Below are 27,197 nucleotides of genomic sequence, written 5' to 3' on the forward strand. Positions count from 1 at the left end.
TTTTTGGACATTTTCTGTTAATAAATGCCTCTCCGAGGTTTGACACCACTCCCACTGTGTCTGTGTATGTATATATATATATATATATATATATATATATATATATATATATATATATATATATATATATATATATATATATATATATATATATATATATATATATATGTGTGTGTGTGTGTGTGTGTGTGTGTGTGTGTGTGTGTGTGTTCCTTTTATCCAGTGTTATTCATAGCAGGATGACATGATGGTGGAGGGAAATGTTACAAAGATTCAAACTTGTGTCATCTGCATCATGACAGGTCGAATGCGTCTGATCTTCCTGTTTGATTTATTTAAATCTAAATGTGCATTAATCTTTCAAGAATACAGGATGCACCTACTTTTGGACACTGTCCAGATGCATGCCGCCAAACTTTTCAGATAAACAACAGCCCTGTAGCGAGAACTCGACAAAGGACACACCCCAGCAAGAAAACTCACATTTGTCTTGTCATGCTGTCCCACCTCCATCTGGCTTTCATATTTCCTTTGTGTTTACATTGGTAACTCAGACGAAAGGTAATCATACGTTTACACTTGTAACTACAGGAGAATTTTGACAGGTGAGATCACTGACACTTTAAGCCTTAATCCTGAGATTATCCTTGTCAAGGTACCCAGAGAAATGGAAGTTTCAGGAATTATTGCTGAGCGAAAAAAAAAGAAAAAAAAAATTCTAGCCAGGGAAGGGGGAAAAAAATATATAAAAAGATCCAAAGCCAAGGCAATGAATCAAGATAGGGTTAGAGGAAATTATATGTGACATGAGAAGCTAAGTCGTGAGACCACAAAGTTAGTTCAAGGTGATTGCATAATATGCAAGAGGAATTGATCACCCCCCTTTCCTAAACCATCAAAAGAGGAGGCTGTATTAGGCCATCTAATCTAAAAAGGAAAGGCTGGTGCTCATTTTGGAGGTGCAGTGAAGCAGCTAAAAATAGCCGCAGGGTTGGTCAGGCAGGCGTTGTGAGAGGGCCAGACTCAGCCGTGAAGTAAAGAGAAGCTTTGAGACTGACGTTGGTGTCCAGTGCTGATCTCAAACTGAGACTGACAGACCAGTCTACCACAAAAACTCCAGATGAAGTGGGTGACAGCACAGAGTTCACAAGAGGTCACTTAAGCTTGTGCCCACTTGCCCTTAAAGTCTGAGGAATTCTGCAGTGGAACGGAGGTTAAAGGTCGGTGGGTTTTATTGCTGACCCTTTGGTTTTCTGAGCGGCCTCGTTACTCTGTCAAACCTGACTGAGTGAGCTACTTTATTTTATGCATGTTTTTTTTTTTTTTTTTTTTTTACTGTTTTGGTTTGCTAAGGCCTCTGGGGTAAGATATTCATTTTCGCCTTGACCATAGATGTCACTTAATCTTATCTCAACAGATTTTTTTTTAAATGGTTATGCAATCATTAATCTTATCTTCTCATCTGAACTTCCCATCACTGTTTTTGAGATTTATTGTATCTGAACAGTATTAAAGTTGGATAATAATGATATGCCACAGCAGCCTTGCATCATGGCAACAAGTTTTGCACGGACAAGCACTATTCGCATTTGTGATTCATATGCAAGGACAGTTCTCATCATTTGTCAACATACTTTGTAGCAAAAAAACACATGGCAGCAGTGGTTCATGGGTCAAGGTGGGCATTGCATTCTTAAATGAGCTGCCTGCTGACATGCCATAATACGTGTCTCCCCACGGCAAACAAGAACAGCACAGGACAGGTAACATGTCAAGCTAATGTTAACACATGCTCCCTTAAAGAAGACGGCATCAATTACATTCATAAGACAGCACATCTAGAGCGGAAACTCATCAACTGTATCAGAAGGAAACAGATACAATCTGTTAGTTACATATGACCTTGAATACTAATGTATCTAACAGAGACAGCAAGAGAAAAAAAAAAAAAGACTGTATGTGCCAGAGAAACAAGCTTGCAGCCATCTTTAGAATTCTGTCTTTAAACTATGGCATTGCTGTGGAAGAGCAATTACCTGGTGAAGTGGATTTACTTATTGTAGAGTGAATGAAAGTTATCATGAGCATTGAAATGTTTGAAACGGATTTCATAACAAATGTCAATAGATTTTAAAACGAGCGGTGCATTCATAAATCTGTAAGATCTTACCTTCATGCTGTGGAAATACATACTGGAAGATAGAACACAACGAGTGCAGCGCTGAAAAGGTTGAGCTACATAAGACAACACGAAATGTGCATGCGATTAGTGGCTTTTTTGAGGAAGGTTGTGCAACTAGTGTACTAAAATGAGGGCCAGTCATTAATATGTTTACAGTCATTAATATATTCATACAGTTTTTTGTATATGTAATAGTTACTGCCTGACTACATAACAACAGGGAATTAAGTCACTCGCCTATTGTTAGGACCCGACCAGCCTAAGGACCCTGATGCTGACACAGTTTAGTTTTAGGTACGAGCGCTATTATTACTATAAGCGCAAGACGGACAACGCGATGATAACGCCAGTTCATCCAAAGAGTATCAAAGAGTAAGTTAATCTCTTTCATTATACTGTGTATTTACACTGTGAGTGTGCGTAAATTTGTCTATAAAGACGTGATTATCACATATGCAGTAGCACACATGTCTGTAAGCTAATCCTATACGATCGCTGTATAGACATACTTTCAGTGTTAATGTCATACGGAATACAGATTGTATTCATTTGCATATTGATGTTTTATCAGTGTATATTTATACTTTTTTATTCTTGTTTCTCTTTCTAGAAACCACACTTAATTAAATACTGTTCAAGTTTGAAATGAGTTGTCTATGAGTGGAGTGTGCATCCGGTTCCTCCTAAACAGACATCACTTATTTGTTCTGATCGGACCATCTTTGGTGGTTGCCACCGGGTATGAATTAGCCCTACAACTAGCTTTCTGATGTAAACAACACCCTAGCAACCACCTAGAAACCACACAGAAAACTATATAAATCATATTGAAAACATAGCAACCGTAGTGCAACACCTACAAAGCAACAACCTAACCACAAGCAACCACCAGAATCCCTTTTCAACCATGCAGAATATCATAGCATTATATCAACATGCTAAAACCTTAGCAACCATATAGCAACACCTTGACAATCATACACAACGCCCTTGAAATCACAAGAACACCCTTGTACCACACAAAATATCATAGCATCAGTGCTATTAGTATTATAATAATTAATATTTGTAATAATTAATGCATTAATAAATGTGCTGAATTAGCTTTTATTTTTATATTTTAATTTAAGTTTGTCTTTTTCTTTTTTCTTTTAGTTAATTTTTTTATAATTTTTTAATAAAATTTTAGTCAGTTTTGGAAATTGTGATTTTGTCATGTTCTATATTTCTATAGACGTTAATTCCTTTTTAATTCAGTTTCATTAGTGTTTAGCACCTTAACTTAAAACTAAAATTTGAAATATATATTTTTTAAGTTTTCCATCTAATATTTATATTTTGTTTTATTTCATCTTTATTTGAATTACCAAAAGTGATTTTAAAACACTTTTAGTTAACAATAACAACACTGCATAGCATTCGCATATCAACAACTCTAATGTTCATAACTTGTTCATGCTAAAATGCTTGTATGCTAATATTACAGAAATGTTCTCTTGATTACTGTGGTATTCTGTGGTTTGCTATAGGACTGTCATTTTAATGAAAAAGTTGCTCAACGTGTTCAGGTTTTTCAGTAGCCACCCATTAGCAGATGTCGCTTGAAAAAACTGTCTGAAGAGGTCAAGGGTAAGGACTATGACATTTGGGAGCAAAGAGCTTCTCATTTGGCTCGGGCAGATATGTAGGAGAAGAGCTGGCGAGAAATCTGTCAAACACTTGAGGGGTAGCCCAAAGCGACTCTGTTGCGACTGACGGGAAGGAATATGAGAGCAGGCATTTGTGATGACTTGCCCCTTACGCCGTCAAACTAGTTTGCCACTTTGTCAGTGACTAAAAACAGCAAGCAAATTAGCAATGAGTAATAAGTACTGTATTCCTAAACCTCATTCAGTGACATCTGAAGGAAGATCCACCACGTTGCAAGAGACAGTTGTTTCTTTCTCTTTTTTGTAGATTTGCCTCAGGAGATGAACTCATTTGGATGCCGATTTACCACCAATGGGATGGAAAACAGACTTCAAGGCTTGTTTTTTACTCCACCGCACAGACGCGTACAACAGCTTTTGCCAAAAGACGCTTTGATTCTCATATTAGCTCTAAAAGTATGCACTGAACCAGTCGAAACATGGCATTGCGTGACTCGACCTCTGAATGCAGTTATTGAGAGGAAGAGCAGAAGTGATATTTTGGCAAGAAATAAAATATTTAGGGCCCTTTCTTACACCCGGCGCAATGCAGCGCCAAGTGCAATGCAAGTGTTTTTTGCTAGTTTCAGTCAGACGCAGTTATCATTTTCATGTCCTGCGCCACGTTGTTTAAATAGCAAATGCATTTGCGCCCATTTGTGTGCCCATGGTCTGCTGGTCTGCTGGTAATGTTTATTGCAGCACTGGATGGTCCAGACATTGGTATGTTTATATATATATATATATATATATATATATATATATATATATATATATATATATAATTATTATTATTTATTTATTTATTTTTTATTTATAGAGCGCGTTAGTAATGTGCACCTATAGGCGGGTCCACAACACTGCTTATTAAACACACAGGGACGCACGTACAGCAGCACACAAACATGCCAAATATTTAAAATAAAAGGGTTACAATAAAAACAAATATTATTATTGTGTCCATAAAGATATGGTGGAATCCGGCTTGTCCCGTAGATGATCTGCTTGCGCACTTTTACCTCGCGCACGAGCAGTTCTGGTTGCGCTCTGGAGACGCGTTCGGTCTTTCCACTATCAAATTCCGTCATGATGTAGGCTAAATAGCGAATCTGCCATGGCGCGAACTCAACTGGCATTTAAAGTGAATGGGAGATGAGACTCTGGTTTAACGCACATAAATCCCCAAACACACCCAATACTCATTAAGAGAATAGGGACAACCCTTTTAGACCATGCGCCTGGTGCGCCAACCATTTTTCCCGTTGGCGATGTAAATACTTTTCTTATTTGCAGAATATTACTTTATTTTTTAAAGTAATGTCCTTTTTTTGTCTCCATGTTCCTGTGGTACTTCATTAATTTCCCAGTACTTTTATAAAGTAATATATTTTATTATAACAATAATATCAAAATTAACAATGCATGATATTAACAATAAAAAAAAGTTTCATATTGTTATTAATTTGAAACAGCAATGCAGGTTTTTTTTACTTCATTTGAAAATACACCCAACTTATTTTTTTTGTGTATTTCAAGAACATAAAAAATCAAGTTATTTTCTATAAATTTTGAAGATGCACACAACAAACAGATGTAAATGCATTTTTTTTTTTGTATTATTTTGCTTTAGTTATTTATAAATGCATTTTATATAATCTGCACTCTAATATGCATAATATACAAATTGTGAAAATCATGTTTGAGCTATTTCTTTTTTTTTTTTTTTTTTTTTTTTGTGGACTGAAATATTAATATGTGTGTGTTTAAATGGTCAAACATTCTCTTCTCTTCAGCTATATCTGGAAAATTTTCAGGAGTAATATGCTTTATTTTATGGCTATTCATTTGTGTGTTTTAGCAGACTGGATATAGACCATGTTTATATATATATATATATATATAGAGAGAGAGAGAGAGAGAGAGAGAGAGAGAGAGAGAGAGAGAGAGAGAGGTATGTTTATTGCAGCACTGGATGGTCCAGACATTGGTATGTTTAAAGCAGGTCTGAAAGTACATTATTCTGTGCTTAAACAGACCTGCCACTACCAATAATTTCAAGCATGTTTCAGTTTAGATATATTATATCAAAGATGAATTGATGTGCATTAGAGGTTGCATGGATTTGTTGGCAACATACAACAGGAACAATTCATGTATAGATTATGAGGGTAGACGTGGCAAGTTTATTACTCAAGATATCCCCAGAGAAGGAGATATTGCTATGCCTATTTGCTGAATTACAGAGCCCACTAGTTGCATAAGACTCTAATGGAGGCCATTTACTTCTCCCAGATATTTACACATACTTCTGTGCTTATAGAGAACCGTTAAGTCATGGAGCCTCCGAAGATTTGACATGATATAAAGGTCTACATATACCACGTTCAAATGGCACTGCTGTGAAATATAATATAACTTGTAGGCAAGAGAAGACGTTTTAAAGCCCTTGAGAGTTAAAATCAGGACGTGAAACGCCTGCAAAATGTGAAAAGGTAGTGAAAAACCTCACTGTCTTCAGTAGAGCAATATTATTCCTTAGAATATCACCTACATAAATGTCCTTTGTCAGTTCTGCACATCATCTGTAGAGGATTTGCTCTTATGAGGTGAGTTCAGGATAAAAAAAAAATCAGGTATGTGCACTCGAGCGCAGCGGACTCGGCCTAAAACTGGTATTTAGAGGGCATAATAACGAATAGATTGTAGATGTAGATACCAAGCTCCCAGTGCCGAGTCTGGTGCACCCTTGCATGCAAAGAAAAAAAAAAAACTATCAAATGTAAGTGGTAGTATGCAATGCTCATTTCCAGCAATGTGAAGGAGCCGCTGGCTTTGTTTTCTTGCTAAAATATTCACTCCACAATAATTGACATGCTTGCAAAAAAAAAGAAAACCAGTCCTGAAAGTGAACACTGTTTTGCACTTTACTGGAAGTTTCAACAACCGACTTGTCAAAAATCATTGGCCGCCCTTCTTCAACCATCCATTTTGTAATGCTCTCAGTCTTTCCTGCCCAGGTGACTTCCTTTACTCAAGTGAGTGCGGACATTACTCAGGTTGGCGTGAATGATTCTATTTGATGGTTAATGGAAAATATTGGAAAGCCACTTAAGCGAGGAGAAGAGGAAGATGAAAGTGTGGAGAGGATGAAAAGAAGCCTTCAATGTTCTGAGGAGCAACTGAATGTTGCACGCTGCTTGCACACTCATGAAAGGCTCTTTTGAGAAACGAGGGTCTGACAGAATCATGTTTCGTAATGGCAAACTGTCAAGTTCACCAACTCTGTGTTGACATCGGCGACTTTTGTAGGATGTTTGGATGTGATTAATTACTTCACTGTTATTAGGCATGACATAATCTTGATGCTATTTTTGAAATGTCATATTTTCACAACTTCAAAACATGTTTATTCTCATAAAAATCTAACTTTATTACTGTTAGTTCACAAAACAGAAAAAGCATAAATCATTGATCAGTGGTTCACAACTTGATTTGCTCCAGTGTAACCAATATTTTTGTGGTCTTGATCATATTTTATTTTACTTATAAGTAATACGTTTGCTCTTGGTTTAAGTATGAGGACATGACAAGCAATCTCTCCATGTAGTCATTTGTCAATTTCTTCTAGCTTCTACCAAGTGACAGATGCATTGCACCAAAATACTGTAGATTTTATTTGGAAATATATATATATGTTTTTCTCCAACTTTGCACAACTGAGTGCTTAATTAATTGTATTATTATTTTTGCTATTACCCCCCCCCCCCCCCCTCCCTATCAACTATCAACCCTTTTTTACATTGTCATCATTTTACCCATTGCTTTGTTTTTTTTTTTCTTATTTACTTGTGCCATGCTATTTGTGTTACTGACCATACATATTGCAATGTTCTCAATTTATTTTTTTATTTTTTTTATTTACAGCTTAATTGGTACCACATTAAAGGCACACAAACATATAAATGTTAAATTATGTACAAATATACAGAATAAATAACTCTCATCCACACTTGTACAAAATAAAGCTATGGTGCTCTTCTATACAGTAAAACATTTCAAGGCTCAACACAATAACTTGTGTGCATATTTTCTCTATACATATATAGATGTATATATATATATATAATTTTTTTTTCTTTTCTTCTCCAGCCACATAATGAAGATAAAACACCCTGCATAATTGTCATGCTGAAAGAAAATAGTCAAATATGATTTGTGTCGAAAGGAACTTTAAACAACATTATTTTACAAACCAGAAGCTACACTACTCAGTTTGAAAAAAAATGGCATCGACTGTGCGGCCCCACAACGTGATTGTCATCAACCACCTTTAAATAGCATTTTGAGTAGTGCAATTATTTTCTTTTCATTTTCTCCATGGATGCCCAGCAGAGTTTTTGTCCATATCAGAAGCAGTGGAGGTCTGAGCAAGTGGGTCGGTATGACATAATTTTTGAACAAACTCTCCAGGCGTGTTGATCATTTCAGGTGAGACGCCAATTTCAGGCATGATAAATGAGCCCAGTCATAAAGTCTGACCTCAGGGTCAAAACAATAGCCACTTGGCAAGCTACTTGCTGTTGATGACGCCTTATTTATTAATAAATACAATTTTCAGACATCTTGAGATCTAAGTACCACCATTATTTAATATTTAATGAACAACAACTGTGTTGGGCATGTTTAATTCAAAGCTTAGCAAATCAGGGAATGTTTTAACTAACCATAAATGTTCTGTCTGACAGGGAAAAATAAAGAAAACATGTTTTCTTCCATTGCTACAGATAAACAGAGCTTAAAGATTTGCCACGTACATAATAAGAGATACACAGATAGAAATGTAAAGTGACTCTTTGCTAGTCTCCCCTACCATGTAGCAAACATAAAGAGAATGCATTAACCACAATGCAAAAGAAAAGTTCTGGTATCAAAGCCAATCTTGTCCAACTCTGTGACTCTTTCTGTGTGATTGGAAATGTGTTAGAATGTATAATCCATCATCTGCAATGTCCAATAGCATGCTAGAGCTAAAGGTCCACCTGAAATTAGACATTGTGTCAGCATCAAACGATTGTATCATGAGAATTGCCTCTACTCCGACGTTGTTGTATTATATCTCTCGGGCTAAATCAGAAATCAGAATGGACTGTCAAGGCACTTGGAGTATCATTTGTCAAATCAAAATATACAGTGTACTTATCTCAGTTGAAAGTCGTTTGATGCTCTAAGACTTCTAAATAGTCTGGTTCGGCATGTAAATTGGCTTTGAGCTCAAAGTACTCATTTTTAGTCTGTTCCACCATGACCTTCCTCGGCCTCGTATAAACGAGAGTTTCCATTAGTTTCAGCTCTTTGTGGTGGTTGGGGACTTGCATGTCCACAGCTGGTTGTAGCTGTGATATGTTTTTCCTGAGGTATTCGGTGAGGCTGAGCTGTTGGAGCTCCCGTTCTCTTTCTAAGATGTTCTTGTACAAGGAGCTCGCGTCTCCCAAACTTACAAACTCAGCGGGGTAGTCGGTGACGGCCCTGAACTTCACGTTAGGGAGGGATTCGTTGTCCTTGTCAAGGATGCTATGGCAGATATGCTTAGGTTTATCGCTATCGTAGTCATCTAACTCGTAGTCTTTGTGCTGAGAGCAGTAACTGGGGTTCCTGCAGACCTGAATGATGGGGCTATGGGAAGGTTCGTCGTACATGCTGGGTCCTTGCCTTTCAGTTACGTGGTGGGTGGTTTTCTGGCCATACATGCTGTAGTGCAGGTGGATGGGACTGCTCTCGCGAGGTTGCTCCTCGGCCTGTTTCTTTTTGGCATGTCTCCGCTGACGGTGTAGCACAAACACAACAATCCCGGCAGCGCAGAAAATGACGGTCAGGAAGAGGATGAGAAGGCAGAGGATGAGCACCGATAGTGGCACTGCATCTGTAATTGACCGGAAGAAGCCGCTGGTGCCGCCCTCCGGTGCAGTCGTGACTGGGATACTGTCCTCGGTGCCTCCAGGTAAGGACTTATAGGTTACCAAGCCGGGGCACAGAACATCATGCTTCAGGTTTCTGACCTCAGCAGTAGACAGTTTTTTAGGAGTGTGGCATAAGATGGCACCCACCACTGTTTCTTTGCTAAGCTTTTCCACCCACTGTTTGAGGCTGACCAAATCACAAGTGCAGTCCCAAGGATTGTCCTCAAGATAAATCTGCTCCAAATATTTAAGCTGGTCCAACGCATTACTCACCGGTAAGTGCATAAAGACATTTTTCCTTAGGTTTAATTTCACCAAGGGCACATTACGAAATATTTGTGCAGGGAGAGTGTTGAGTCGGTTGTTGTTTAGGTACAGGAGCTTTAGATTTGTCAAAGGGTTGAACGATCCAGCCTCAATCTCTTTGATCACATTATACTCTAAGTACAAATTTTCCAGGTTGTGAAGGCCAAGAAACATTGTTGCAGATATTTTCTCTATCCTGTTTCCATTCAGGTGCAGCTTTTTCAGGTTGCTCAAACTCAGAAAGGTTTCATTGTCAATGTAGTCTATTTGGTTGTTTGCCAAATTGAGCAATTCCAAACTGTCGTATGTCACAAAATCATATTTGAAAAGTCTTTGTATCATATTTCCTGTCAAAACCAGCATGGTAGGGCTTTGTTGAAGAATTCCTAGATCAGATATCCTTTGAACACCTCGGTCCTCACAGTGCATCAAAAAACCCACTGTGACACAAGGCCCTAGGCCGTTTGCAGGTGTAGGTATCTTTGCATCATCTTTGGCATTCGGTATCTGAACAACCTTAGTGGATGGGGTGACAACCATGTCTAGAGACTTCGATGGCTCTTCGAGGTTGATGTCAGCATGAGAGGGGCAAAGTGAATCCCTTTTGACCCTAGCCAAAGAGGTGCCCCTAAGAGCTTCAGGCCTGTTGCAAACCACCTCGCCAATGGATGACTGCGCTCGCATGTTCTCAATCCAGACCTTTAAATGTAAGATTTCGCAGTTACACACCCAGTCATTCTCCTCCAACTGGAGCTCAATGATACGACCAATATGCTCCAGGAAACCCACGTACGGCAGTGTCTGCAGCTTGTTCCCTCGCAGATCCAAATGTGTCAGAGGCACAAAGCGGAAAATGTTGCTCGGAAGGAACTCAATCTCATTGTCATTGAGGATCAGAACTTTAAGACGGACAAGCTTGCTGAAGGCCCCAGGCTCCACGACCCGGATAAAGTTGGTGTCAGCCTGAAGGTATTCCAAATTTACTAAGCCGTGAAATGTGTCCTCCTTCAGCATGACCAGGTAATTTCTGTTTATGTGCAACTTTCTCAGGGATCCCAGCGCACTGAACACACCAGGTTCAAGCTCCTGTATGCTGTTTTCACCGAGATGTAAGGTGACGACGTTCTTGAAAGCATCCATATCCGTTGCAAGTAACTCCACTAAGTCATTGTTGTATAGATTTAGATGAAAAGGTTTATCTGACGGTACTTTGACATCTGACATTTTGCTTATGTTGCTCTCCTCACAGTTTATGTACAACTGTCCATCTGTCTCTTCACAGGTGCACAAAGATTTGCAAGCTCCATCGTACAACACCTTAGACTCAGTATCTCCAAAACTAGCACCAGCAAAGAAGGAGCAAACGAAAACAATCCTGGCCAGCATTGTGTCCTTCTTCAGTATATCTAAAAAGACAACACATGAGAGAGAAGGAAAGGTAATTACTGAGTGCAGTTAACAAACTCATAAAATAGCTATGTGCAGAACACTGAATTATAGGAATTATTGCAAAGAGTTCACAGTGTGGAATCTAATAAACTAATCAGGATATGATTCGGGAATCTAATCTGTGCATATAAACAGATATTCACAAGCAGCTAAATTATTAAAGCTATTAAAAGTGTTGCTAACATATTGCATTTTATTATTGCATACAAGCAGTGAGTGGAACTCCAGAACTCTTTATAACTAACACTGTAATAGTCCTAAATGAATAATTTGGTTGTGTCATTGATGATGATGATGATGATGATAGTGGTGATTACATCACATTAGGGAAATAATTAAGTATTTCAAATTATTGGGATAATTAAATTCTAATCAAGAAACCGACTTATGCTTATATGCCACGTAATTTGTAAATAAAAAAAAATGAACAAATGATTTCACCTTTTTTTTTCTCACAACAAAGGCAAATAATTTGTATGCATGCATAGCCTATATTTTACCATGACAAACTGAATGATTTTTAATTTGCATCAATCCTCAGCAGCAGGCACCCTGTGAGACTTGTCTTTGCATAATTAGACTGGTTTTCCTGACCCTGTTACCTCTAACATCTGGATGAGTGTGCTTTAAGATGTGTCCTATACTGCCAACACTTATACCTCAGAATTCATTTGAATGAAACAGAAGAACGTTGTCCATAAACATTGCACAATTCAGGGACCTCAGTATGAACATTCTCACAACAGGTGAGAACAGGTTCTTCCACATTAATCTTGTAGATCTATACTGTGTATTATTTGTATTAGTTAGGAGTCAAGAACTGGACTCCGCAGCGAATTACTCTTTTAATGAGTTCTTATCTAATGATTTGGAAAAAAAAAAAGAAGTTATTTTTCTAAATTCATTCCACAAAATTACCAAAACACTTATTTTCATGCAACTGCTAAGAAATCAGACTTGTCGAGAGGAATCAGTACAATAATCATTAAATAAAAATGATTCATATGACTATGTCTATTTCTCTTTTTTAAGGGTTTTCAGGACTGATGAAGATCATCTCCAATGTTTCAATGATATATTCAAGTCGAAAATCAAAAGTAAGAGATCCCTATATGAACTCAAACATTTCTCATACATTTTTTCCCAGACCAATTGATCTGATCTGCTATCCAAATTAATTTTATAGCTCTTCACTAATCACTGATTATTGATCGTATAATTTTTTTTTTACAGAGTAAATTATATATAGTATATGTCAACAGTTGTTTAATTTGCTTATTTTTATCTTTTATAAGGAACTTTATGAGAGACATCTAGGACAAAGTTATGAAATAGCAACCTCTTCCTCATACATTTCCACTGAAGGAAAATAACCACACGCTATCATTTGTTATTATGTCATTTAAAGCAACATAACACAGTTCTATGTAAATTAACTGAAACATAAAACACCCCAGAGACCCAGTGAATCTTAGAGGAATGAAAGACTTCCCAATTGTATTGACATGAAATCAAACATTGAATGGTCCGGCATGCCACATGACACCGACAGGCTGCGTGCGCTGACAGCTCTGAGCAAACACAGCGTGTGAAGACAACAAAGATGGTTTTCGTCAGTCTCTCTTGAGGACGCAGGTAGACAGGCAGTGGAAGGGGGCGGGGGCATAAATAAAATTAGATTAAAAGATTACAAAAACTGCGGAGAAAATTAATGCTTGCATGTCATGCTAGATGACAGGACAAAGAAGGGGGAAAAGAACTGTCCCATTCCTATTTTTAGCAAGCAGTGTGTGGTTGACAGTAAGGAGAGAATTTGTGGTCCATTAAGAGCCAGTGAAGCCTACATATTGTGCTCTCATGCATTTAAGCAGAGCCTAATATCCATCTACTTAACTATCTATCTATATACACACATACGCACATATAGCTCGACCCGTGAGTCCACATCCCTCAGGTCTCCACCCACCCTGCCTGTCTATCCCGCTCCACATGGGAACATCTGTCCTGATACAGCAAATTTCCCTGTCTTTCTCTCACACGGTTACCCAAAGCATAGGCCATCCCATAAGAAAGAGAAGTGACGAATGAGATATTTTTGATCTCTCAATTGTTACTCCTCATAAATAGTGAAGGGATTAAATGTACAATTGGAGATCTTTGCTTTAGACTTTTTTTAAAAACTGAGAAATAGACCCTATCTATTCTCACATCCACTAGTTTTAGAAGAAATCTCAACAATGTCACGCTCTGGGGTGTGTTTCCCGAACAACGACGTAACTCGCTGCTTAACTATCATAGTACGATGCATTGTTGAAGAAATCAACTAGCTAGTCACGACTGTTTCCTGAAACCATATTGTCGCAAAGTGGTCGTTCAACCACATTGGTTTATGACGTCACACACGTGGTGGAGTAATAACTTATTTTAATGAATCTGTTTGAGATCGAATTAACGCTAGATGTTTTGCTATAAATTACAGACATGGCATCTGAGGACTATTTCTCATTTTTCTCAGTTATTTTGCTTTATTTCCAGATTCAATCATAGGCTCGTTCTTATATAGTAGAGCACGTTCGCACATGCGCACTCTTCAAAAACGGTGCTTTAAATCTCTTGACAAACTAAAAGAGGAAAATGATATTTGTATGCATTCTAAATAAAAAGACACAGGTTGTACTGCTGAATGTCAGCTTGCTTATTTTGCTCAAGATAAGGATTAATTAAGTCCACATGTCATGCAAACTAGAAACTCTGCTTCTAACCACAGGTCGAGAGCTGTCGTTCCAACTACACAACTTTGCGATGCTGTTTGCGAATGTTCGTTAGAACGATGGTTTCGGGAATCACTGACTCGTTGAACTATGCTGATATCGACAGAACTTGCGAACAAAGTTGGCTAACGATGCTTTTGGGAAAAGCACCCCTGATTGGCTGCGTCCAAAGTCGCATACTCTCTTGAGTAGGTATTTATTTTGAACAAGTAATTGCTTCACGACAGCTAAAACAGTATGTTCTATATAGTATGAATGCGTGTACTATGAATGTAATCTGGACATACTTTGTTCGCCATTCGTTCGTCATTATCATGTGACCTTCCAGCGTCAGTTGCGTCGATTCACTGCCATCCACAAATCCTCTCCCGTGGCCTCATGGGATAGGAAAGTGTCCATCGTATGCACACTTCAGAATCTCACCGGGTGTCATCCGGGTACTTTTTGCGAGTACTGTGAATTCTGAAATACTGTTTTTCGCCTACTATATAATACAGGGTTCACCAATCTCGGTCCTGGAGGGCCGCTGTCCTGCAGAGTTTAGCTCCAACCAGCTCCAACACACCTGTTTGAAAGTTTCTAGTATGCCTAGTGAGACCTTGATTAGCTGGTTCAGGTGTGTTTAATTGGAGTTGGAGCTAAACTCTGCAGGACAGCGGCCCTCCAGGACCGAGATTGGTGAACCCTGATATAATATATAGTGTGTGATTTCGGCCAGCGAACAAAATACACTCTACATATAAAAAAAAAGGTTTTAAAAGGGGTTTTCACAGTGATGCCATAGAATAACCACTTTGGGTTTCATTAAACAGTTCTCAAAAGAACCTTTTTTTCTTCCAAATATTTGCATAATCCAAGAACCGTTTTTCCACTATTAAGAACTTTTTGTGCAATGGAAAGGTTCCATGTTTCTTTAACAGAAAAATAGATGTCAATGAAGAACCTTTATTTTTAACAGTGTACATAAGGATTATAGGGTCTAAAATGAGTGTGCATATTATTGTAATGTAATATTTGATTTTATATTGAAATCTCTAACTTTTAATTGTAGGTATCTTGTCAAACCTGAGCACATTTTGAGACACTGTTGAGATCTCTTTTGAAAATGTAGAGTAGATACATATTAGATTACTTTGGTTCTTTTTACCAGTAGAAAATAAAAATCTAAAAAAGCAGAAAACCTTAGCAAATGTCTCCATTTGCTTTCTATTTAATCTCTTTGCTGTCTCGGAGAAACAATTAAGATATTGCAAAGATCTCCTTTGGGTTTTACTCTCATACGTCCACCTTAATTCTTTATTATTGACGATGCACTTTTGTTCAAATGAATTCTGAGGTTACTGATGACTTGTTGAAATAATCAATAGGCCAGATCTTGATGTATACTTATCCAAGGATGTCTAAGACTAAGAGAGACAATTGAGATGTTAAATATATTTTATTTGTGATTTTTGAAATTCTGAATTTCGAAGCTGACCTATGCAAGCCCCGGTAACCAGTGAGAAAGGAAGAGATCCATATGTAGGCTACTATATCTACCCCACTGCATTGTACACATATGTATGTATAGTTATGCAAATTTGCCAGTTCCACTGAACATTAGACCAGAATAAAAATACTCGCAATTGAAGAATCCATCACAGCAGTGCATCGGTGAATGTTTGATGACATATGAGGTGTATGTACCGTGAAATGTTCAAATAAATTAAAGCAAATAAAAATAACCCTCAAGGCTATTTTGCAGGACTCTATTGAACTTGTTTGTAGCTGAGCACTTCATATATCCATAACAGAGGAAATATATTGCGTGCTTCTCGCTTCCACTATCTTATCTTGACATCACAATTCAGTGTCTTTTGTTTTGAGGCAAGAAAAAAAAATAATTGTATGGCCCCATGTGCTGTTTACCTGCGATGCTGCATTCCAATCGCTTGCAACCCTACAGCAACACAAGCAGATTTTTTTACCAGCTGCCCAGTGGAGCAAATCTAGACCGAGCTAGTTTGCAACTAACTGCAAATTGCAAAGTAAAAGTGTTTGGGTCATTGTATTTATTTATTTATTTATTATATGTGGAGCTCATTTGAATCTTTATAGAAACTCATGATGCTAACCTTTTTGCAAGGTAAATTATATTTGATCCAGGCCCAGGAGAAGTATTGTTTGTAGACAGCAGGCATTGTCTTGCTTGAGCAGTTTGAGAGAATAGCTTCTGTCTCAGACACAATTCTAAGGGTTGGTCATTCATTATTTATCTGATCAGTAATGAAACACCACCAGAACAAGGTTGGCCAATGAAGCATGGCAATCAATGGCGGTGGTCCTGTCAAAGAGGAGCAAATCAACTGCTTAAACCAAACCACAAAGCCATCCCATCATTTGCATAATCTGCTTACCATATGCTATTTAAAGGACAGGTACAACTTTAATTTCCCTAGTCTTTTGCAAGTATTGTCTTATATTTCATGTCTCCTGTGGAACTGGTGTCAAACCAATTCAGTCCTCCGTCTTTTAACATGACAAACGTGACATTTTTACGAGACAATGCGGTTAGGGTTACAACCTCATTCCAGGTAGAATAATTTAGGTCTAGTAAGCTTCCATTATAGAAGTGTGTTAAAAAATCAGGACACTCATTTAATATCCACACACAAGGTACAACATAAGGACTTTAATTTGGGGTTTTAATTATTTTTAAAAGGTGACTGCATCATTTTAATGCAAACAAACAAAACATTTGATCCTGGGGTCAACGTTTAAATGCATAAATTTAAAGTGGCTCTGTTTCAAAACCTGTCTTACTACAACCTGAAATGGACCTTGACCAATACATTAACAAAAATCATTCTTATAAGCATAGAAATGCATAGTACACAAACATGTTGAGTTTATTTAGACTAAACAATTTTTTCCTTTTTTTTTTTTTTTGGGGGGGGGGGGGGGGTCCTACTATTCCTTAATTAAATGTTTAATTAATTTCTAAAAATAATTTATCTTGCTTCACTTGCCTTTTGACTTTTTTGCGAAGTCGGTCACAGTGCATTATTTGATCGCTTGCATGCAATGTTACTGTAGAGTTATGGCAAAACAAGTGATCTTACATTCTTAAAAATAAAGGTTCCATAAGGGGGTTTTCACATTTTCATAGTTCCATAGAACTAATGGTGGAAATACCCATTTTTTTGCCGTGTTCGCACCGCAGGAACTGGGAATTATTTTGGGGAATTATTCCCTTTTGGGAAGACTAAATTAGCTCCTACTTCAGAGTAGGGTCTCAACCAGCACAATAGGAATTACCAGCCCGTTCTCATCCCAAGGCGTCATATACTGACGCTTTTGACATTTCGTCTACATCGAACGCACATGGCACCCTTTAGCGTCAATATGAGACGCAGATAGATATGGTCCAGAAGGCGCCTCCTAGCGGTCTAACCCTAACCCTACCCCAGACCTAAACCTACCCATAACCGAACAAAGCTCTGTGCGTGTCATATTGACGCTAAAGGGTGCCATGTGCGTTCGATGTAGACGAAATGTCAAAAGCGTCAGTATATGACGCCCTAGGATGAGAATGCGTTGGAATTACCAGTGACGTAAGTGTACGCTGATTGGCCGAACACATGTAAAACACCAACACCCACCATTATTAAAATCAGTGTAAACACACAGTTTACATATACCTACTCCAAGAACATGGAAAACAGCAAAAAGATATAAACATACAGAAAGCTTATATAACATATATTCAAAAGTGCATCCCTGAACTCGTAATACGCATGTGCACGCCATCAGTTTGCACAGAAAGAACTTAAGAGTTTTCTGTTAAAACGGTTTCGTGTTAGCGGCCCATAAGTTAATAACTAATGATCATTGCGACGGAAGTGAATCCATCAAACTAAATTTAGCTGGACAATAACTTGATTCTAGAGCTGCTATAAAGCCAAAACACTTTACTTTAATTTCCTATTATCATTGTAAAGCTGCTTTGGAACAATCTACATTGTTAAAAGCGCTTTATAAATGAAGATGACTTGACTTGACTTGATGTTAAAGGTTCGTCATGGAACCATTTATTATTAAGAGTGAAGAAAACAACATTATGTTGTTGCCTACATTTTGGAACCGCATTAGTGTTGTGAGTTTGCCTATGATGCCCATGTAAGTTTTGGAGCCTATAGATCATCCCTGTGCACCAAATTTGTAATTGTTCATATTATGATATGCATGTATTTATCACAGCTATAGGAGGGGAAGAAGTGCTGTGTGCTTTCTTCCAAATGTGTTGCACAACAAATGTGCCGTAATTATTTTGCTGGAATAAGCCGTTAGATCTACCAGATGAAACCAAATACGTTCATAAAATCAAACATCTGGATGTAACAGATGTACCTCTCCCTGCAAATCAACATCACAACAGGAAGTTTATCTCACTTTTTCTGCTCCCCATTTGATTTTCCCCTTCACTGCAGTTTATTCTAATAGACCACACTTCCGTGATCCCATTTTATTGGTACATGCTAAAGTAAATCAAGCATCACTGTTGCTCATATTCAGGGTTAGTGATTTGAACAAACCCCTAACCCAAAGTATTAAACTTTGCTGCAAAACTCATGCCAGTTGTGCAATGGACGTACCCCAAATTGTTGTAAAATACCTAAAAATTGAGAAGGACCAATTAGCATCGCACTTGCACTGGTAAATAACCCCCCAAACACCTTAGCACCATTCATATGTTCTTAAGAAAAAAAAAAAAAAAAACTATCAGTCTGTCTAATATGGTGTTAGCTTACATGTGTACAAGAAAAAGATATAAATAATGTTCAGAACTTTATATAATTTTCTCAGTCACTGAAGCAAATGAAGTGGAAGAATGACAGCAGTGGGTCTGACACAGAGCTGACATCTTAAAATTATATAGTGCTGCATTTCTAGATTAATCATATGAGTGTCCACGTCGTTCAGCTCTGTGAATTACGTTTTTGCCTGAAGCTTATGAAAAAGACTGTAGCTAATGAGACAAATGCAGAAGATATTACAGAGATGTAATCATTTAATAAAATAGCCATCACTTTTAACAGCTTTCCAACTGTTTTCCTTTTATAGCACTTTAAACTAGATATATTCGTTAACACTTTACAATAAGTTCCCATTAGTTAACATTAGTGAATGCTTTAACTAACAATGAACAATACATTTGTTACCGTTTTTAATAATCTTTGTTACGTTAGTTGATAAAAATACAATGGTTCATTGTTTGTTCAAGAGATGCACAGATGTATAGACCTTATGCGCCAGAGAAACAAGGGCGACGCCATCTTTCGAATATTGTCTTTGAACTTCCGTTTTTGCGGTCGCTCTGTTCATTTCTATGGCATTGCTGTCCAGGAGTATTTAGCTTTTGAAGTTGATTTACTTAATGTAAAGTTAACGAAAGTTATAATGAGGACTGTAATGTTTAAAGCAGATGTCTTAAAGGCATACTTCACCTCTGGAAAGATGAATGTGTATTTAAAATAGGTCATTTATGTAGAAGAAATGTTAAATTATTTTTGAATTTGGAGCTTTCTAGACTGAGAAAAGCCAGAAAATGTATTTTTGGCTTATGTGGATGAAAGACAACAACTCCCAGAATGCTCGTGCTTCGCTGCCCTAGGAGGCCACTCCCAAGCCACGCCTACCGGTAAGAGAGCGCAGTTGAAAACAACAAGACTAGCTGCTAGTGAGTCTCCGTGACGAGTTTGCCCGGGATTTTCGAGATCGCCCAAAATGTCTGGGATTCGGCTTTTGCGTTCTACAGTCGCCATTCATTATGTTCACTGTGGCGAGCAGGACGAGGCAGAGGAGCGCGGGAGAACGGCGCGAGGCCGGTGGCATCATTACTGAGACGCAGCGGTCTCGTATCCCTCACAGAGGAGCAGGAATTTTCTTAGCAATGTTAAAACGCACATCAACCGATCACTTGTTTAGTGTTCATGTAAACACTACATTCAGATTCACCAATCGGAATGAATTCAGTTAGATTGAAACAAAAGGTGTGCATGTAAACAATGAATGGCGACTGCAGAGAAAGCAAAAGCTGTATCCCGGACATTTTGGACGATCTCGACGGCCGGACATGTCCGGGAAAAAGAGGATGGTAACCCCTACTACTCAGCTTTCTCATACTACTCAGCTTTCTCCACAGAACAAGAGCCTGCAAGCTTAGCTTCCAAAGAAAGACGGCTGACACTGTGTACATTCTGTGAGTGAGATCCCACCTCCTATGGGCGGGTTGAAAACATGCGGAACTAGCGCCTCCTACTGGCTGTAGTCTTTAACCTCTGGCCAAAAAATCCTCCGATGACGCAAAATGATGATTTTTGCGTCATCGGAGGATTTTTTACAGACAAAAAATACATAAATCTCTCATCTCAGGGAGATATGAGGGTGGAAAGCATGGTCATTCGAAAATACTACAGGTTTTCTACTAATACAAAGCTTAATGCTAAATCCTGAAGTATCCCTTTAACAAATGTCAGTAGACCGGGAAGATTTTAAAACGAGCCGTTCATTCATAAATACGTAAGATCGCTGAGAAAATACAGACCGGAAGTCAAAAGACAACGAGCGCAGTGCTGAAAAGGGGCGGGGCTACATAAGGTCTATAGAGCTGGTAAGTCCCGCCCATCCGTAAAACCCCACTGGACCTCTAGGTTGAAAAATCGTCAATGCAAGTGAATGGGAGAAAATAATTATTTTCTGGTCCCGTTTGAATTTTGCCATGAATGTGACATATGTTGTCTGTGGATTTTTAATATAATGTTTCGTGTAAAGAATGCTACAATTTAGCTGGTAAAAGTTTGATACGGTTAGACTTTGTGTGAGAGCACTTTGTGGACTACAACTCTTCGCTGCTTTCGACACGAATCTGAAGAAAGAACAGCCCATTTGGTTTGAATGGTGACATTTGGGTACAAAACACACAGGCATCTCGATCTGTCTCCATAGATTATCGCAGCATTAGCACCGTGATTTGACAAGTGGAGGGAAATGTGTTATGGGGCGACGTCACATAGGCGACATGTAGTCTTTCTCGTTATGTCTTTTCCACAACTGCTAGCCAAAGAATCGTACAATATACGGTCAAACTCGTAACATGAAACATTATATAAAAAATTCACATACAACATATGTTCACATTCATGGCACAATTCAAACGGGACCAGAAAATAATTATTTTCTCCCATTCACTTGCATTGACGATTTTTCAACCTAGAGGTCCAGCGGGGTTTTACGGATGGGCAGGACTTACCAGCTCTATAGGCCATTGGCCGATTGTTTAGAAACAGCCAATGGTCATGACCGATTATATCCTGTCAATCAAAAGGGGACGGAAAAATGTGTGAGTGCAACTCATACTGTGTGTGAAGAAAATCACTCTTGTGTTGAATTCAGGGCAAGTTAATGCAACAATAATGCATTAACAGTTAAAAAATTGTTAAAGCAGGCTCTGTTTGACACTATGAATTACCCTTAGTTCAAGCCAGGGTTGCAGGTTTGAGTTTTTCCCTACACTAAACATTATTTGTAGTGCGCCCCCATCCAATAATTGCAAAGAGCTTTGTTACTTCTGATAAGAAACATACGATAAGGATAAGTCTCAGATTTCAAATTCGGTCCATTTTTATCACAAAATTCAAACAATAAATGGCATTTGATGCTCTTAAATGGGACGTGACAGATCGCTGTAGCACCTCAGGTCTTTTCTTCCTCTTTAATAAAAGTTACAGCACGAAAAAACATGAATGAATATCAGAAGGTATGTTGAAAGATACAGTACAACTTACCGAAATGAATCATGTGTCATGCAATCGATCAATCAGTGTTTCAATCGCGGATAGGCATCAATAAAAGATCTTGTGAACGATGTGTCACTTAAAGGGATAGTTCACCTAAAAATGAAAATTAGCCCATGATTTACTCACCCTGAACCCATCCTATGTGTATATGACATTCTTCTTTCAGACGAATACAATCAGAGTTATATTAAAACATGTCCTGGCTCTTCCAAGCTTGATAATGAGAGTGATTGGCTGTTTGTCTTTGGAAGTCTATCAAAGTGCATCTATCCATCATAAAAGTGTTTCACGCGTATCTGGGGGTTAATAAAGGTCTTCTGAAGTGAAGTGATGCGTTCATGTAAGAAAAATATCTATATTTAATACTTTATCGACTAAAATAACTAGCTTCCGGCAGACGGCCGTACGCATCGACTTAGAGTAACCCTTGAACTTGACGCACAACGTAATGACGCCAATTGACGCCTCTCGCGATTCTAACAAACAGGGCTGGGAAACTACACAAACGTTTAATAACGTCTAATAAACGCCTTTATTAACCGTCGAAGACGCGTGGAGCTCTTTAATGGTGAATAGATGCACTTTGATGGACTTCCAAAGGCCAATCACTCTCATTATCAAGCTTGGAAGAGCCAGGACATTTTTTTATATAATTCCGATTGTATTCGTCTGAAAGAAGAATGTCATATACACATAGGATGGCTTCAGGGTGAGTAAATCATGGGCTAATTTTCATTTTTGGGTGAACTAACCATTTAATGTTGCATTTACATCAGGAAAGTTATCCAAAGATCACAGTTGGTTAGTTTGCTATAATAAAATAAAATAAAATAAAAAGCACTAAAGAGGAGCTTATTAACTGTTAATTATATATGTACGCTTGAATAAATTTGTCATGAACACAAGTGGTTAGGAAAACTAACCGAGTTGCATACAAACATTTCAGTTTTTATTTGAGTGTAATTATTATATCTGAAAATATATACCAGTTGAATATAATACTTGTGTTGTTAATTTTAACCTCTAATATTATAGTAATGTTCTAAATGAGAGGGTTCCCTGTTTAGTTTGCAGAATTATTGAGAGATCAAACTATCGGTATCGGCAGATGTCATTCTGAATCGGCTGTCGGTAACGGGCGGAGAAATGTAGGATCTGTGCATCTCTGTTCATGTTAGCGCTCTTCTCCAGTTTTTATTTTCCCTCAATTTGGCCAGGAAAAAAAAAGGATTTCAATGTTGCCCAGCATCAATAAATCTAACTCCTCTAACCGCACAATGTGAATCCTCTAGACAATCACATGTATTTACAAGGGCAACCGTTATCTCAATGCAGGGAAAGAAGATCGATGATTTAATTTTCTCACTGTTGTTTTCATCAACAGACACTGAGCCTTTGAAACTGCAGGTGCATTTCTTCCCAACAAAGTTGAGAATAGTTGTTAGTAGCGTGGCAAGCATCACTCATGGATTAGGGGTTTGCTTAAAGTACTAACATTTGGGATACAACTCATCCAGCATCATTTGAGCTATAGACATGAAGGACTCCAGTTGTGTGCTTACTTTCTGAAGCATTTCGACCAGGTGGTCGATAAAACAGGCAAAATTTTTTTTTTTTTTTTAAATCCCCACACAGACAAGGACCTGGGCCATTTCTAGAGACATGGGGGTGGACTCTTTTAACTTGGGCTAGTAAGCAACCATACAGCAATGCACTAAAAATCCAAACTCCTTAGCAACTAAAAGCAATGCCCTAGCAACCACCTTCAACACTTTGAAGCATTTCAACAGACAAGCAGATTTTTCAAAAAAAAATCCCATTCTCATTACAATGAAATCCTAATTGGTACAATTTTAATCAAGTATATAATTTTAATCAAGTGCTGCTTTTATACTTTGTAAAATGCAAACATCATTTTGACAATTTGAATAAGATCTAGCCAGGTATCGAGATCCAAATGCGCTTGTTTTGACGCACCGGTGATGTTTGTGTCACTGTCGAGCATGTAATCACATAGCTCTCCATAAAGGGAAGTAACCTACAACAGATTGTTGCAGGTTGCCATCCGCAGCATGTCACTGGGGGGACCTTAACATCCAGCGCAGGAGAATGAGGGATGGAGAGATGAAGAGAAAGAGTGGATACTGGGCTCGGGGCAAAGGGATGAGTGAATCAGTGACGCTCCATTTTACCCTGCGCAAATCAGTGGGCTAGCGCAGATGGCCCTTCATTGTGTCTGTGGCACTATGGAGGAAATGATGTGCTCGCCCCAGGGAGACGCCACAACACCCACATATAAGAACAGAGGCCAAAGAAAAGCCCACAGTCCTGTGAAGCTAATAAAGTCGCCCACTCGATGTGGAGTGTCATTCACTATTTGTAAAAGTACACTGTTTAACGCTCATGTTCTGTTGATTTTAGTAAAAACATGTCAAATCTCTAATGTCATTTTTAATATGTACTTCTGACCGTTAGACTGATATTATTGATGCTTTTAACCCTCTGATATATTGCATATGTGACTGTTATCTAAACTCTTAAAATAGAGGTTTTCCTTTAACATGGAACATTGCACAAATTAAAATGAAAAATGTTATTCAGATTATTGAAATATTCTTAGAAAAAAATGTATGTTTAGGAACTGTTCACTGACAGGTTCTTTGTGGAAACAAAAATGGTGGATCCATTGCATCGCTACAAACCCCCGTTTTTGGAAACTTTATTTTTAAGAGTTCAAGGCTAGTATTGATTCTGTTTGAGGTAAAACAAACCGTAATTGGCAGGTACCGTGCATGTGTGTCGGAAAATGTTAGCATGTGAAAACGCATTGCATCTGTCAATTTTAAATACTTGGGGTCTCCAAGGCCTCAAAAAGTTGAAATGTTGTTCATAATCAGTGCTGGTAATGGAAAATGATTTCAATATCAGCATGCTGCCCACATGTATGCATTGATCAGATACTTTTATGCAAAGTGATTTTCATTTAATCAGCTCATAACCCTGGTGTCGCTCTGCCAGTTAAGCCACAAAACATATTAACAATGTTAGTATGTTGTTTTTAACAATAAAAAGGACCAGACTCCAGACATATTAATCCTACACATTAATCCTAATGCATATATCTATAGCTATGTACTTATCCTGTGTGTTGCATTCACTAAAACAACAACAACAACAAACGTTTAGATGTGCACAAACCAATGTTTTTCTTTAACAAATGCTAGTTTAGTTTAAACCTCTCTAATCACCGAGATAGATTTAATGTGGACTCTGCATATCAATATCTCTTGAGCATCTAGAGAGGGTGCTGCAAACTGCCTCTCCAGACATTAAATTAAGACTTGTCTGTGTGTGTGGGTATGTCTGGCTGTGTGTGTGTGTGTGTGTGCGTGTGTGTGTGTGTGTGTGTGTGTGTGTGTGTGTGTGTGTGTGTGTGTGTGTCTTTGCCTTTGTGTAAATGTGACTTTGAAGGCGAGCATCTGTGCTGCAGACGGCTACATCACAATGAAGTCACCTGAGTTTCATTTACAGGGATTGAATTTGCAGGGAATGAATAAGTAAAATAAACCTTATAAGGTGTCCTTGAGATCACAGGAGACAGAGTTACATTAGCACTGCCTATTATACTTTTGAAATACTTTCATATTAAACATAAAATTTGCTGTGCTATAAGAGGAGGTGCATTTGAAGCATACCATGTAACTGTTCAAAGGGCAAACAAGTGCTGTGCATTTAGCAATCTAGGCTTTGTGCCAACATTTCAATCTTTAACAAATGTTTAAGACCGTTAAATGATACAAAAACGATCGCATCTGCCGTTATACAACCAATCATTCATTCTGAACACTTTCAGTCCTATAGAAAAAGAGACAGAAGTGCATGGAATAATCACACTTTGCTTGCTTTGACTTCGGATGTGCCATTAGTAAGCAACTCTTACCCAAATTACGCAGCGCAGGAGTCTTTGTAGCTCCACTTGGCCAAGTTATTTGTGCTTTTGTGGATCAAACAAAACCACCCAGTTTTGCAGCACTTCTCAAAAGGCTTCCCTGGCACGGAAGAGCCCACCGCGCAAACAGACGCATGGAACAAGTCCAGGTCCAACTTGCCCTCAGCTGTCCATCGCGCAATGATGATTTGTTTTATTATTTACTAATGTGTCCAGTAACGATTTTCCGCATTTTTTGGGGGAGCTTCACGTCTCAGTGTTCAGCTCACAGATAGTCCAGTGGTTGAGAGTTAAAGTCCGCGATTACAATTCAGTATCCTTCGGAGAGAGCCTGACCCCCGCGGTGTCTTATAGAAGGTATGATGATGGACATATTCTCTAGCCTCTCGATCTGCCCAGTGAATGAGCTTGTGCTGGAGCTTCACTTCGCTAGAGCTCCTCCCTCCGTACAGTCAAAGGAGCTATCGTGACTCCATATGGAAGAGAGAGAGAGAGAGAGAGAGAGAGAGAGAGAGAGAGAGAGAGAGAGAGAGAGAGAGAGAGAGAGAGAGAGAGAGAGAGAGAGACCGACCTGAACTCATCCTTGCGCAGCGCGAGCAGGACTTCTGCAGGAGTGTAAAGATCTGAGGAGGCTCAGCCATTAGTTATGTTGTTACCTTATGAATAATTGAAGGAAGTTGTCGCACTTTTTTACTGCAGTGAGGTTTATTGTTAAACGTTCATTTCTGAATCATACATTAAAGTTTTGACTACGAAAAAAAACAAAACATATGTTCAAGGAAAATAGCCTACAGCGGGGCATGTTTTTACACAATCTGAGAAGTTTCACTCGTTTGAATCCCTATATATTTTGAATATGTATTTAATATGTACAGTATATTGATATGTAAAAGGAATCTCCTATTTTTTAATAGCGGGCAACAATCCATATAAACATGTATACTTAAAATCTGTACACTGTAAAAAACAATCTGTTAAATTTATGTTAAAAAACTGGCAGCTGTGCAAATTTACCGTAAAAAATACAACATTTTAGATTTTACAGACTTTACTTAAA

At 38.2% G+C, this 27,197-nt stretch overlaps 1 protein-coding gene across 1 annotated transcript; it reads right to left on the bottom strand.

Annotated features, from left to right (window-relative positions):
• Window positions 1–7,742: 7,742 nt before the first annotated feature.
• slitrk6 (SLIT and NTRK-like family, member 6) lies at window positions 7,743–26,610 on the bottom strand. The gene is made up of 2 exons (XM_079896286.1): window positions 26,132–26,610; window positions 7,743–11,539 (listed from the first exon to the last, which is right to left on the bottom strand). Exon 2 carries the CDS (start codon window positions 11,517–11,519, stop codon window positions 9,072–9,074), a length of 2,448 nt encoding a protein of 815 aa, XP_079752412.1. The 5' UTR covers window positions 11,520–11,539; window positions 26,132–26,610; the 3' UTR covers window positions 7,743–9,071.
• Between the last annotated feature and the right edge of the window lie 587 nt (window positions 26,611–27,197).

The sequence above is a fragment of the Squalius cephalus genome (genome assembly GCF_949319135.1).
Source record: "Squalius cephalus genome assembly, chromosome: 2".
Classification (NCBI taxonomy): domain Eukaryota; kingdom Metazoa; phylum Chordata; class Actinopteri; order Cypriniformes; family Leuciscidae; genus Squalius; species Squalius cephalus.

Excerpts from the sequence above, each read along its gene's own strand:
- slitrk6 (XM_079896286.1), bottom strand. The coding sequence starts at position 11,519 with ATGCTGGCCAGGATTGTTTTCGTTTGCTCCTTCTTTGCTGGTGCTAGT.